This window comes from Diadema antillarum, unplaced genomic scaffold (assembly GCF_040938485.1).
Source record: "Diadema antillarum isolate AM-2024a unplaced genomic scaffold, OU_Dant_1.0 scf00000172, whole genome shotgun sequence".
NCBI classification, from domain to species: domain Eukaryota; kingdom Metazoa; phylum Echinodermata; class Echinoidea; order Diadematoida; family Diadematidae; genus Diadema; species Diadema antillarum.
The window spans coordinates 2,203,481-2,218,112 of record NW_027271061.1 but is presented as its reverse complement, the minus strand read 5'-3'; the positions used below and the strand labels follow the sequence as shown (position 1 = coordinate 2,218,112).

General features: G+C 37.9%; 1 protein-coding gene across 2 annotated transcripts; it reads left to right on the top strand.

The window, feature by feature from the left end:
• Positions 1–5,158: 5,158 nt before the first annotated feature.
• LOC139722804 (small ribosomal subunit protein uS7) lies at positions 5,159–13,165 on the top strand. Of its 2 annotated transcripts, none has more exons than XM_071634096.1 (6): positions 5,159–5,167; positions 8,350–8,496; positions 8,915–9,124; positions 10,310–10,438; positions 11,313–11,411; positions 12,957–13,165. In XM_071634096.1, exons 2-6 carry the CDS (start codon positions 8,362–8,364, stop codon positions 13,023–13,025), a joined length of 642 nt encoding a protein of 213 aa, XP_071490197.1. In that variant the 5' UTR covers positions 5,159–5,167; positions 8,350–8,361; the 3' UTR covers positions 13,026–13,165. The 2 variants fall into 2 exon arrangements, with proteins under 2 accessions (XP_071490197.1, XP_071490196.1); XM_071634095.1 differs by having other exon boundaries at positions 5,161–5,167; positions 8,354–8,496.
• Positions 13,166–14,632: the final 1,467 nt, after the last annotated feature.

The window sequence follows — 14,632 nt, the reverse complement described above, 5'->3', positions numbered from 1 at the left end:
TAATACGTAAATGATAGTAGGACTTATATGATTTATACAAGTTAAGTCGTGAAGGTGGCTTAATTGTTCTGCAGCTAAGTGACGCTCCTTCCTTGCATTGTGAGAAAAAACATTAGAAACTATGCACTTGTGCAATTAGGTTTTCATTTTCCAAGTTTTAAAACGAATTTCCCTCTGAGATATTTCATAGATGTTTTGGTCACTTTTGATCTACACCTACATTTTACAGGTTGGTCATTATAATTATGGTATATGAACGACTAATTTCAGTGAAATATATTCCTAATACCACTTTAGTAGTTGTTATGAAATATTTCATTTCCACTTTCAACATCATTTAGTAAATAATTTGTTTTACAACCTATTTCATTGTGATTTCACGATATATTGACATTTTTAGAATCTATATATTATTGAAATTGAAGCGTCAAAGTTTAATGTTCTTACATTGCGAGTCTCAATCAGGATGCAATTCAGATAAAAATGACCATGAAGTATACATTCCTCGCTAGAATCCTTTGTTATTGTTGTTGTTGTTTTTGCTACCGTTTGTTTGTTTCTTTGTTTGCACTTCCTATAGCAAGAAGAAGAAGAAAAAACAATAACGTATAGGCCTTCTGCATGCTCATCCAGCTATGGATACAGAGTTCGATTGTGATCGTAAATTTTTAAGGCATAATTTATACATCATCAAGATGTTTGAATTTGAGTTCAAAAGAAAATTGTAAAAGCTGAGGTAATGACGTCATCGACTTGTCAAATCTGCACAAATGAATATTGACAAGTAATTTTTTTTTTGTGAAAGCACTTTAAAGTTCCCCAACTTCCTCTTTCTTTATTAATTTTTTTTTTCATTCTTTGTATGAAATTGTGATGAATCTTTCAAGTTATTGTTCATTATTTTTTGTTTCACTTTATATATTTTCATCATGTCACCCTGATCATTTAGTGGAGTTGCCTTCTGGGTAATTTTGCCACAGAATATAGATCGTGATATCATGAAATGGGCATCTCTGAATTTCACTGCATCTTTATTGGACAATTTTATTATTGAAATGTAACAAAACTATACACAGACTACACACTGATCTCTTCATACTAGGTGTTTCAAAAAACACTTTCCACTTTTGATCATAAATATTTCAAAAACTATTCATTCGATAAAACTGTCATTGATATGAGTAATAGCTGGATAGTGTACAATTTGGTTGGGGTGATTTGCACGTAAAAGCATAAATCAGTTTCATTAAATCTAAGATTGATTTTGAAGTAAGGTTTCAGATTTTGGTCAAATTTTAACCCTCTGTACAAAAATTGAACTTCGCACAGGAACCAATGATGTTTATGTGAGTGTGTGCTGACAATGGCCCTGAACAATGGACATGCCTGAACCACATGTTGACTAGGCGTCAGTCTGGCGCTCCCTGTCACATGAATGCTTAATCAATAATTCATGTGGATTGCCCTGGGCACTGCTAGTCTGAATTCATGCACGGTAAAGTGCTTGCAAACACCACATTTCATTCCAGCTGGCAATCATTTTCAGATTTTGCTTCATACGTGCACATATCACTAAATTTGGGATATAAATAAGCATAAATGATCTAAAGTTCCTCATTTTAATACAACTGTCTACTAATTAAATAGTCTGACAAATTTTTCGCTTTTTTGATAAAAAGATCATTGTTGGTAAAGAGTTCGGCAGCATTTATCATTGGGGCGATTTGTTTCACAGTATATTTATTTAAGGCTCCATATACACAAGTGTATACTCTAATTGATTTTCTTTACTTCCTGTCACCACGTTTACGATAGAACAGAAGGTATTCATCGTAATTTTGTTTTTCAGAAGTAGGGAGAGCACTGACGCGACTCAACGACAGTATCGACAGGCGTTTAACTTTACACAGATACTGCCAGAGGCTGAATAAAGACTATAGCTGTGATAGTGGAATTTCTCATGAATGAATAATGAAGCATTCAAACCCCGGCCATTGTTCAGGACCATTGTCAGGGTGTTAACCACACACTCCCATACACACCCATTGACCCCTGTGCAAAGTGAATTTTTGTACAGAGGGTTGAAAATAGAGCAAAGTCTGGAACCTAACTGTGAAATTAATCATGGATTTCATGAAACTTATTTATGCTTTCATGTTTAAACCACCTTCAACCAAATTGTACACTATTCAGCTATCACTCATATCAATGACAGTGTTATCTGATATATAGTTTTTGAATTATCAAGAATCAAAAGTGGGAAATGTTTTTTGAAACACCTAGTACTATCAAGAGATCACTGGAACACCATAGTAGACCCTATGGACATGTAACTTGACAAAGATCATAAACAAAAGCATAATTTCTTTTTACTTAAAATGAGTGCCCAACTTCATTTTTTAGAGACCACATGTGTTTTCTTTTGTATTTCAAGCAAAATTAGTTGAAAGTGTTCAAAAATTCAATAAATCTACCGTATAGCATAATTAGAAGGAACTACACAAGAGTGCCAACTCTGAGAGAGAAATGGGAACATTAATTTTCTCAAATATCCGTTGCTAATGTAAGAATTATTTTCGAATTTCAGCAATCAAGAGGCTTTTGAAATCAAAAAAACCACAAACCTCCAAACAAAATCAGCAATCTATATTATCATATGGAAAAGATGATCAATCTATTAAAGAAAGGACAGTTTTTAGTTTTTACTCTACCATTAAGAATTTACAATGAAGTGTTTATATTACGAAATAAATGCAGTCAAATCTGTCTATAGCGGCCACCCAAGGGAGACAAAATGAAAATGGCTGCTATAGACAGTTGGCAGCTCAGAAAGGGTTTTTCTCTCTCTCTCTCTCGGGGAGGGGCAATTGTTTTCAGTGGCCGTTATACGGCAGGTGGCCGCTATAGCCACAAAAATTTGATTTCAAGTACATGATGGGTTTAACCAAAAAGACTATTAACTCACAAAATTCGAGAGGGAAGTATCAATGTCATAGCAATCAGCATTGATTTCAATTGTTTGCAGTTTTTTGACTTTTAGGTAATCTAAATCAATTTATGTGAACAAGTGTCTGGATGGATATTATGCTTTATACGTACAGACAGATTGACATAATGTTATTATATGATTATATAGATAAATGTATGCACTTGCAACTGATTGATTGGTTGATCGATTGAATGACTGATTGATTGATTGATTGATAGATTGATTGAGATAGAACAATATATATGATTTTTAAGAGCTCTCACGATCTATTGTTTTTAATCTATTATGTTAATGACATTATATAAATAATTCTAATATTCTTAAATTCTCATAAGAATGCACAAACGATGATATCCTTATGGTTAAGTGAAAACTAACAGCTTAGTTTCAAAGTATTAAGTTGCTTCTTAATCAATTCAAAACAAACTACATTCTCTCAAGGAATAATTATGAGGGTTCAAAAGATATCTTGACCTATGTATCAATGACTCATTCCTCCAACGTGTTCGGTCATTATCATTTTCTTGGTGTTATAAAAATGATAATCTTAGTAGGAAAACCAACATCAACAGTGTGTCACTAAAAATTATACTATCAGAAGCATTGGGGCACTTTGAAAAATTAGACATGGTATTACTGACAATGTGTTATCAATGCTTTTATTCATACTGCCACACTTGTCCCTTGTCTTATTGCACTATTATATAGTTTTAGTATGAGAAAATTCATATTCAGGCCACCAAAATTCAATTAAATTGGTGCAAATTAGGGATATTCTTACCATCCCATATTCTAAATATAATTGTCCAAGTATAAAGGTCCTATAGATCGTTGTTCATTATGACAAAGATTCTACCAATCCATGCAGTAATTAATCAACCTGCTCTGAATATTCTAGTTTATTATGATTTCCATACAATGACCTCCTTAATACATCTAGTGTTTGTAAAAAACAAACAAACGAAGCAAAACAAAAACAAAAAATACTGTTCTATTTATTCTACGTATTACACATACTCTTTATTCATTACGAAGTGTCGGAATTATACAAAATGTAACAATTTAAGCATTTATGCAACGTCAATAGTATAACATTATCAAAATTCAAAAAAATCTTGCAAATAGGGGTCTAACTTTTAGTAGTTTTGCTATAAACCTGTGGGGATCTCATGAGAGGGAATTCCATTTTAGAATTAATAAGATATTTTTTTTTTTTTATAACAGAAAGAGATGAAATAAATGAAAAGAGCTGGTGTCTACATTGCGTTATCTATTAAAACGTAATTTTCGTGTTGCGAGTCTTTTTCTTTAGTATTCTGCGTGTGAGTCATGAGTGCGACTAAATTGTTTTGTAATGCTATAGTAATATTATCATATATGTTAATGGACCCGTGCAATGATGGAGTAATCATGCTGTGCTTCTCAGGGTCCATGACCATCATTTACTATATTATTGTCATTAACATGCCTGAATTACAATTAATTATCACTTCAAATTATAATTCAGTATTGTTCGTGATTGTTATTTTGAATAAAAGCAGAGACTCCAACTCCAAGCACCTTCTGATCTGGAGATTCTCCCGCCTGAAACCTCTAGCAAACGGGAGACTCCAACTTGCGCATATCACGAGCGCAAAGTCCCTTGCGGTGCAGGGTTCTGGTAGACAGAAAGATCCGTCTGTCCGGAGGAGTCTTTTATATTTTTGACGTTATCGCTCTCCTGGGGATCCGTGAAGCCAGACGCAGTCTCCGCGGAACATTCCCCGACGACCAGACACAGACCGATCTTTCGGTCAAGGGTTCTGGGCATGCTCTCTCGTGCTATTTAAGGCTTATTTTTCAACATACAATGAAATTAAGAAATCATTTCAAACGGGAGAAATTACTGAGTACCGGTAGATCTCAAGCGGGAGAACGGGAGATTCCGCAAAAATGGGCTTTCGGCGGGAGATCTCCCGTTGAAAGCGGGAGAGTTGGAGTCTCTGCAAAAGATTGAAATTGAGATTGAATTAAACTGTAAACGTACCATTATGTTGCAATAATTTTTTCTTTACGCTAGTGGCTTGCCATAGTTTGCAGAAACGAATTCTGGTGTACTACGAAAACTTGCCACCCCTCGAGATTGCCCGATATCTACCGTACGATGGCGCTTTCTTTTCCACTCGCACGTTCCGAGAAGTAAGGCATGAGTTATCAACGTTAGATTATTTTAATGAAATCACAGTTTTATTTCGCATAAAAAACTATATTTTATTGGAAATTTATGAATGCGAATGTAGCGCTATATGAGTGCTATGTGAAGGAGATGTTTATGCATGATAACGTGGGTTATTCTTGAAGGATCGAGAGTGCCTGTGTGCGAGCTGTGATCGAGAAGCTGCAGTAGATCTAACTACACGCAGCGCTGGCGACAGCGCTGCACCTCTTTTCCTTCGCGGACGTTGTTATCGTTCACTGTTTCCTTCATGAATATCTTTATTAATCGTGGAAAACTAAAATATAAGGAATTATCGTAATCTATGACCATCATTCAATAACCGGTATGCGATTTTTTGTTTAATTACGTCTAAAACTTACCGAAATCTATGGCTGAAATCAGGTCTGTAAACGTCCTTACTGCTTCACTCCTCATCTGCGTGTTATATGAATGGCATTCACTCTCGTATACTACAACGTAGGTAGTCGGGGCGGAAGTGATGAGATAGTCGGATGACCCCGACTAAAAAAGTTCAAATCATTGCCGGTGCAGCACGCGCGGATCTACTACAAGCTTTACGTAACACATGAAACGCACGGGCGCACGGGCGTACGTAAAAAGCAACCACTTCTGAATGCGCATGCGTAGTAGTTTGTTGCTTTTGTGAAGCTCTCGAAGGAAAAGATGCCACCGCACGATCTACTCCGAAAAATTCAACAATAAGGTCTGGATACCAACAAAACGCCGAATTCAACTCAACCATCAGGAAAATACGCTGTAGGTAAGTGTTGCAAATTATATTACTCTTAAAATCATACAAAATAAAAGGTATTTTATGTGATTTTGCCGTCAATAGTGACGGTCGTTTACAACGTTGAAACACTAACACATGTCAGACCCTGTGCGCAGCACAGTGTCTGGTCAGGCTACAGTAGATCTAACGTGTTACACCACTGCGGCACTAAATTGCACGTAAAGAACCACAATAGGGCCTGCATGTGTTGTTGGGTCTGGACACCGAACTTGGCCAATGTGTTGACATGGTTGGTACACACACGTACAAATGCACACACGACATACAAATTACGATGTACAATGTATGTCTTTGGTACCACTGAGCCCGTCGCTGGTATGAAGAAAATAGATCTTGTTTGCATTTGATTTATGCAGTCGCGAAGTATACTACACTGAACTAGTACAAGCATGACCACTGTTTGTGCAAAAACCCAAACTCGTCCTGAAAATTAAATTTACTTCTTGGTACTAATGTTAGTCGGGGCCCGCCGTTACGTTTTTTAAAATGAGGGGGCCCAGTTTATGGGAATGGGGACATCCATTCATTTTTTGAGCTGAGGGTGGTGCACAAAAAAAAAAAAAAAAAAAAAAAATTAAAAAATTAAAAAATAATAATAATATGGCTTAGTTCTGCCCTAACTAGTAACAGTTTCTAGTTCCACTTCTGGTTCTGGGGTTAATCAACTTGACAAGGAGAAAAAAAAAAGGGGGGGGGGGACACTTGGATTGCATTTCCCTCCCAAAATCGGCTGACAAGCTTCATAGTTTTTTATGCCACTCCTCTAACAACATTCATGGCTGCTGACAAGCAAAGATAAATGACAAAAAGTCAAACCCTAGATCTCTATTTTCTCACCAGTATCTTTTTTTTTGTTCTTTCTTTCTTTTTTGCACGCAGATATTGGCACAGTACTGTAAGTGCTATAGAAATCTGTGTGGTGCTGCTCTCTTGCTATCTGAAGAATTTAAACTTTTTTTTTACTTCATGCACACACTTGAAAATGACTTTAAAAGCATCTTGTACATTATTTCATGGTTGAGGGGCTTTAATTGATCAAAATTCCCAAGTCAAAATTCTTTTACACCTTATAGTATAGCCAGGTGCCCTCACCTCGTCAGGGGCCCGAATACAGTCACCCCGCTTAAAATCGTTTTGAGCGCACTGAACAAAAATGTATGCCCGAGACTGTGTTCTGTACGCTTGAAACTTGGCAGGACTACCACAACCAAGCAAATTGTGGTGAAAACCGAACAGTTTTTCGCGAAAATCTGAAATTTTAATAGGGCTATAGGAATACGTGTTATATGTCACCCGCACGCATCTTTTACGTGTATGTCTATGGGAACATCACGGTCATCGCACACGTCTTTTACGTGCTAAGTCTATGGGAGAGCGGGTGACGAGTTGCGGGCCCCTTCCTTAGCGCGCAACTTTTTCGCATCGTTCGCCTTTGACGACGATAGCTGCAAATTTTCAATATCGATCAGTGAACTTGTGATTCCATTGGAATTTTCAGCATTTTTCCTGTATGTGACTTGGATTTCAAAGAATTTCAGTGGCCAAATGTGATTCAATTATGGGCAAACATTAACTATGACGAGGTGCGGGTCACCCAAGTATACCACCTTTACTTTGATTAAGTCACTTAATTGCCAAAACACTAGCTTTGATTTATTTTGTGCCAAATAAATTGAATTGAATTGAATTGAATCGAATAGTACCACCTTTACTTTGATTAAGTCACTTAATTGCCAAAACACTAGTTCTGAATTATGTATGGCGCAAAGATGAAAAAGTTCTACCAATTTACTCGGCTGATCAAGAAGTTTGTCAAATAGTGACATGGAACATGGACAGCAATCAAGCTCGTGCTAAAGTCTTATCATACAATTTGGGAGGGAGATTTGCCACATTCACCCAGCACATCCATTGGCAGTGATTGGCAGAATGGGCCATGATCTATTTGTAGACCCTATCTTAGACCCTTATCAGCTACAAATCTTGTGATAGGCTGTCTCATTCACAGCAAAACTTCATTTACCTTAGTTATGAGTAAACTCGGCCACTTGTAATGAGGGTGCTAGTGGCAGAGTTTACCCGTTAGGCCGAGTTTACCCATAGATATGGTAGTCTTTCCATTGAATTTTCTTCAAAGCAGTGGTATGTGTCTTTTCTTGCACATGTACATGTATCAAGGTGTGATATCAAAACTCGGTCAAACTCTTTGTTGCTTTGAGACAATAGTTAGTCCTCTATGCTTGTATGTTCTTGAGAAGATTAAAAGAAAGACTTACAAGTATATCTTTGGTACTTTTTCTAATAGATGATAATGCCTTGTCATATCTCTCTTCTCCCCCTCGCCCCAAGAAAGACGCCACAATGTCTGAAGATTGGGGAGCAGAGGCTGATGCTGCGACTGTGCCGGCACCAGCGCCGGTTGCCGAGATGCCGGAGGTCATGCTCTTTGGCCGATGGAGCTGTGACGAGGTCCAAGTCAGCGACATCAGCTTGACTGTGAGTACAGACCACTGGCACCATTTATTCTGGCAAGCACTTTTGCAAAACTGCATACAGATGGCCTTTTCTTTAATTTTGCCAGAGAGAGTCCTTTGTGAGGTCAACAGATAAATCAATGGAGGAGTGCATGAATGCAGAGATAGCGAGTTGAATTAATTGAAAAGGGAAATTATAAATTCATAAAAAGTGGTTCTTTGACTTTAAATTATTATGACGGGAACATGTTTCTGTTTCAGAAGTTCCACAAATGTACCTTATCCTGTAGTCTTCCATTTCCAAATAGAATTATTTGTAACTTGAGAAAATGTTTCACCAAAACTTGGGACTGCAAATTAAAAGAACCAAAAAACACCCTTCATCTGAACTCTCTCATGCTGTGACTAAAATCAAAATCACTTTTTGTTTCTTTTCTTAGGACTACATCCCTGTCAAGGAGAAGTATGCCAAGTACCTCCCCCACAGCTCCGGCCGCTACCAGGTGAAGCGCTTCCGCAAGGCCCAGTGCCCCATCGTCGAGCGCATCACCAACTCCATGATGATGCACGGCAGGAACAACGGCAAGAAGCTGCTGACGATGAGGATCATCAAGCACGCCTTCGAGATCATCCACCTCCTGACAGGAGAGGTGAGGGGGAAGGGGAGAGGGAAGGGGAAGGGGGAAGAGACAGTCTCGCCACCCCACCAGGGCAGGGGTGCAGCTTTTTAAAACTATTGCCCATCCAGGCGACTCCTGTCACGAAGTCCTTGCGACTGGCAGTTTTCTTTAATTTTATCAAACTTTTTCTAAACGTAAAGTCAATTTTGCACCATATACTTTACTGATGACAATTTTGGGACCTCAATTTCTACTTGATTGTATTGTCACAAAATTTTGTTATAACAGTGGGGTTTTTTTTAGCAGGAGCTCCTGGCATATATCTCTTACCCTTTTGTTAGGAGGTTTTTCAGTAACTTGCAGTGATTGCAGTTGACAATCATATAATGATAAAAGTAGCTCTTCTAACCTGTTCATGAGATTTAAACATGTCAAGACCTCAAATTGGTCATATTTTGATATAGATATTGTCAATCACTTCACGCAAGAAAGAACAATTAACCAATGAGAGATACAAAGAAAAAAAACAACAACCCCCACAGACATTTGGCTATAGCTGTACCATACACTCCGATCAAACTCATACCATTCATTTGTTATTTAATAGCCACTGGAAATAGTGAGTGATTTGTTTGATTAGCATTTTTCTTAATAGTATGTGCCTGTTTCCCCAAGTATTACAGGGTTGTCTGTGTAGCTTGTGCATTATCCATAAAAATGGCTAGGGGTACTGCAGTGACGTTTGGTGGTGTGACCAACCAAAGAGTAATGTGTGAGGTAGCAGGGTCAATATCACATTCTAGAAAATTTTAATTAAGAAGTATTCTTTCACTGACCTTCAATGATATGCGGTGTACAATAACACAGAACTTCACAATCATTTGAATAGGAACAGATTTAGGATGTCAGAAATCAAGATGAAATTTTGAAATGCCAGTGGACACCAAAACTCAAACAGTACAATTGGGTGTAACTCGTAGTCATCAAACCTAGCATGAGTGTCAGTGACCTTCTGTGTTTTAGGCAAACTTTTTTTATGGTTAGTGTGAGTGTGATGCACACACAGATACAGATTGGTGTTTGGGTCCATGTCCATTTGGTTATTTTGAATTCTTTTCTTAACAGCCTCAGATAAAGCATGTCAAATGACAAAGACAGGAATGTCACGGGCCTGTACAAGTTATTTATTTTTTTATTAATCTTTGCGATGCGCAGAACCCTCTCCAAGTCCTGGTCAACGCCATCATCAACAGTGGACCCCGAGAGGACTCCACCCGTATCGGTAGGGCCGGTACCGTCCGCCGACAGGCTGTGGATGTGTCACCCCTTCGCAGGGTGAACCAGGTACAAAGCTTGTCTTTCCTGTCAAGTAGACCTGCATTGTGGCAACCGTGTTAGATATTGTATGGAATGTCATGGTAATATCCTAATTATTGCATATTTTTAGTTTAACCTCTGTTATGGATGCATTGATGAATGGATTAGGCAAGGGGTAACCCTTTGTATTCTGTGTTATAATTTGTATTGCATCGTTTTCATCTCCTGTAGTGCAACTTATTCTTGTCCCCTGTACTCTGGAAGTTTTCACAGTTGACCGTGATAACACTGGACGTAGCAATATGGTAGTCATTCTTAATTGTATTGCATGGTTCCTTGTTCAGTGATGTTTTGGAAAATTTGTGGAAATGGTGGGAAATCATAGAATTTTGGGAATGTAGATGTACGTTCACACTTTGAATGCCACAATCTTTGCTATTCTATCTAGTACTCCACATCCAAGATGGTGTGCTTTCGGCCTATCCACTATATGACTCATTGACATCAAGCCTTGCTGTGCTTTGTTCGGCAGTTTGCACACTTGCCAACTGGAGCTCTTTTTTTTTTTATGCCAATTGGCACATAAGTCTGGAAACCAATTGTCAAAGATTAAAGATTACCTAATCCTCCTAATCCCTATTGTATCACCATGACTTCCAGGTTGGACTGGGGCACATTGTTACACCCTAATGAGGTGGCTAACAAACTGTTAGGCGAAGGTTTGGAGAATAGATTGAATGATAAATAATAAAACAAAAAAATAGATAAAGAAATGACAAGTCATAGCTAAGTGCCAGGGCACATGAATGGTTAGCTTACATAAATATCATAGAATCTGGAATGATTGCATCCTGCTGTCATGATAATGAGCATCACATCTCTCTGTGGTAATCCTCTCCAGGCCATCTGGCTGCTCTGCACTGGTGCCCGTGAGGCCGCCTTCAGGAACATCAAGACCATCGCAGAGTGCCTGGCTGACGAGCTCATCAACGCTGCCAAGGTTAGATGCTCTATTCTTAAAGGCGAAGTCCACCGTCATAGACATGTGGATTGAGTGAATGCAGCAATATTAGTAGAAAGCATCGAGAGTTTGAGGAAAATCGGACATTCCGTTAAAATGTTGTACATTTTTTGAAGTTTCTGCTCAGTCTCTGCTTGATGATAAGACTACTACAGCTTGTGATGTCACATGTGTACAACGACAAAGAAAATATAAAGAAAATTCAAAAAATTTTCACTTTTCTTGCATAATTTAAGAACACTTGATTTCTCTCTTTCAGAAGGCAGGGTGAATAATATTGCCTGTGACATACATCAGTGACAAGTTGAGGAAATATGCTCTATTTTAAAAAAAGAAAATTTTTGTGAAATTCTCTTTGTATTTTCTTTATATCGTTCTACACGTGTGACATCATACACTGTAGTAGTCTTCTCATCCTGCAGTGACTGCACAGAAACTTAAAAAATTTATAAATTTAGAACCGATTTTCCCCAAACTTTCACTGATGTGTTCTACTAACATTGCTGCGTTCACTCAATCCTCATGTATATGAAGGTGGACTTGTCCTTCAAAGGGGACATCCAGATGATTTTCGGACCTTTGCATTTGAACACGGTATCTGTTATTTGGTTATGCTGGGTACAGAGTTACAGAATTCATAGTGATTGGGATTAGGAGTAAGATTGTTTTCAATATTCATAACAAATCACAGTGAAAAAGGATGATGACATAGCAGCTTCACGTAAGAATACATGATTGGGTGCTCACGGAAGCTGAACAAAACAAGAAAGCATGCATAAATTCTACACAGGTGAACTTATTAAACAAGTGGTATTGTAATGGAATTACATTGCTGCACTCCTGGAATATGTGAGCCTGTGAGTCATCATCCTTGTTCAGTGTAATATGTTTTGGGTTTTTCAGAGTATAGTTTGTCTGCTCAAGGACCACAATAAATTTCCAAAAATCTATACATAGCATCATCAATTTGTGTACTGCGTATTGTGAAATTATATAAATTGCCTGGAATGTCCCTGTAAGAGCTATCACTATCCCCACTATGTCCACCATGGGGGGAAAAATATAAAGAAATTAAAAAAAATATCATCTTCATCACCATTTTCACTAGGCGATGATTATCATCACCACCACCGTCTTCATGATGCAATGACTTCATCATCACCACCATTTTCAAAACACAGAAACTAAACTTACCACCATGGTATTCATGATACAAAAATACAAGAGTAGGAATGTAAAACATGGTGTCTCTTGTATTAAAAAAAAAAAACACACACACACACACACACCCCAAAAAATAGATGATTATAATAAGTCGGTCTCGTAAAATTGTACTTCCATTCAGTACTGGCTCAAAAGTTGAGTTCTTACACAGACTTGACTTACTAATGCCTCCATAGCATACTTTTTGAAGAAAATTTGACCTCTGAGGAGGTTTGGATAAGTACATAAATATACACTGTAGTTTCATGTCTCCAATAAATCTCTATTTCTCTCTTTCTTTCTCTCTCTTCTGCTATTCAGGGCTCATCCAACTCGTACGCCATCAAGAAGAAGGACGAACTGGAACGTGTCGCGAAGTCCAACCGTTAAGGGAGGTTCACGCCTGCATGGCACCACGTGTCTTGTGGCCATGCCAGCGCAGAGACTAGGCGATAGACCATCCATCGTACATCTTGAAAATTGTCTCTGTCAACAGTAGTGTAAATTAAAGAGATCACACACATAAAAGCAAACAAGGCTTACTCTCTGCTATTTGATATTTTCGTACGTGTTTCCACTCCGCTGTTGATAGTTTCGTTTTGCCTGGATGGTGTATTATAGTGTCAATTTGTGTTCATTCGCACATTGGAAATCACCTCTGTAGTGTTGGTACAACAAGAGGCTGACTTTTATCCATTCAAATTACATATCGGTCATTTTTGCCAGTACACTTGTTTATAACAAAATATCTTAACACGTGAGTACACTGTATGCTGTGGGTGGACATGGTGTCGCCTCTTCATCTGAAGTCTTGTCAGTTGTGTTGTGGGGGTGTTGTTGCTAGTGGAAGTGGCTTTTGTTGGTGTTGTTTTTACATTAGTATGAAGCCAGAGGAAGTTGTATATATCTGTAACATTATGCTCCCAGGTTAATGCAGCAAATAGAGAGAGTGTGAGTGTGTATGTGAATGTTTGGTAAACAGGGTTGTTTTATGTGTGTGTATGTGTGTGTGTGTGTTTTCTAGATATAATGAGTTTATGTGTAATACTAGAAACGAGATACTGAGTATTTGCCATTAGATTTAACTGTGCAGATGGATCTGAGTTGTGGACTGTATGCAAGGACGCTTTGGAAAAATTGTACTGGTGAAGACTGCCAAGCCTCATGGGGATATTGTAGCATTAAAAATTTGAGACTGTGGGAGTGTTTGTCTTGGAGAGAAGAAAGGAAGGAAATACTGTAGGCAGAGAAGATGGTATCGGCATAGTTAGTCCAAATGTAGAGATGGAGTATGGAGAAGAGCTTATGGACTAGAACATCAGGAAAACAGTCGTAAGGAATCACACAAATTGTTTCAAATGATTGAGAGATACATTTGTATTTAGGAAAATATAAGACTGAATTACAAAATAAATGTTTTCATGTAATGCTACACCCTGTAGGAATCACATACCAGTCAGTTGTCATGACTACATGTAATGGAGGCAATAGACCAATTCTATGTTATTTACCAAGAATTCTTCATACTTTTGTCTTGAGGACATGGTAACAATCCATTTGGTGAACCTGTTGATGTCTTTCAGATCTAAAACATTGAAACAAAAAGGTGTGCATGAGAGATGCACATGTTAAGAAATTGGTCTACGTAACACAGAATTTGAGGCCCAACTGGATAATCGTTTATGCTTGGTAACCAAGTTAAAAGGATCGATTCAATTTCCATTTTCTCGATAAAACTGGTCAAGGGTACATTATTTTAACATGACAACAGATGTTTGTGTTTCAGAGGTTTGAGCTTTGCTTCATAAAGAAGAATGTACCAATGAAACACACAGGCATGGCACAATTGTACCATCTCCAAGCCTGTTACAGGAGTAATACAGTTGCATTTTTTTTTTTCAGCAAGCATGTTGTTAGCCGTATTTTTCTGAACTTACCCCATCACACACACACACACACACACACATACAGGTACATAAACACACACAGACATCACA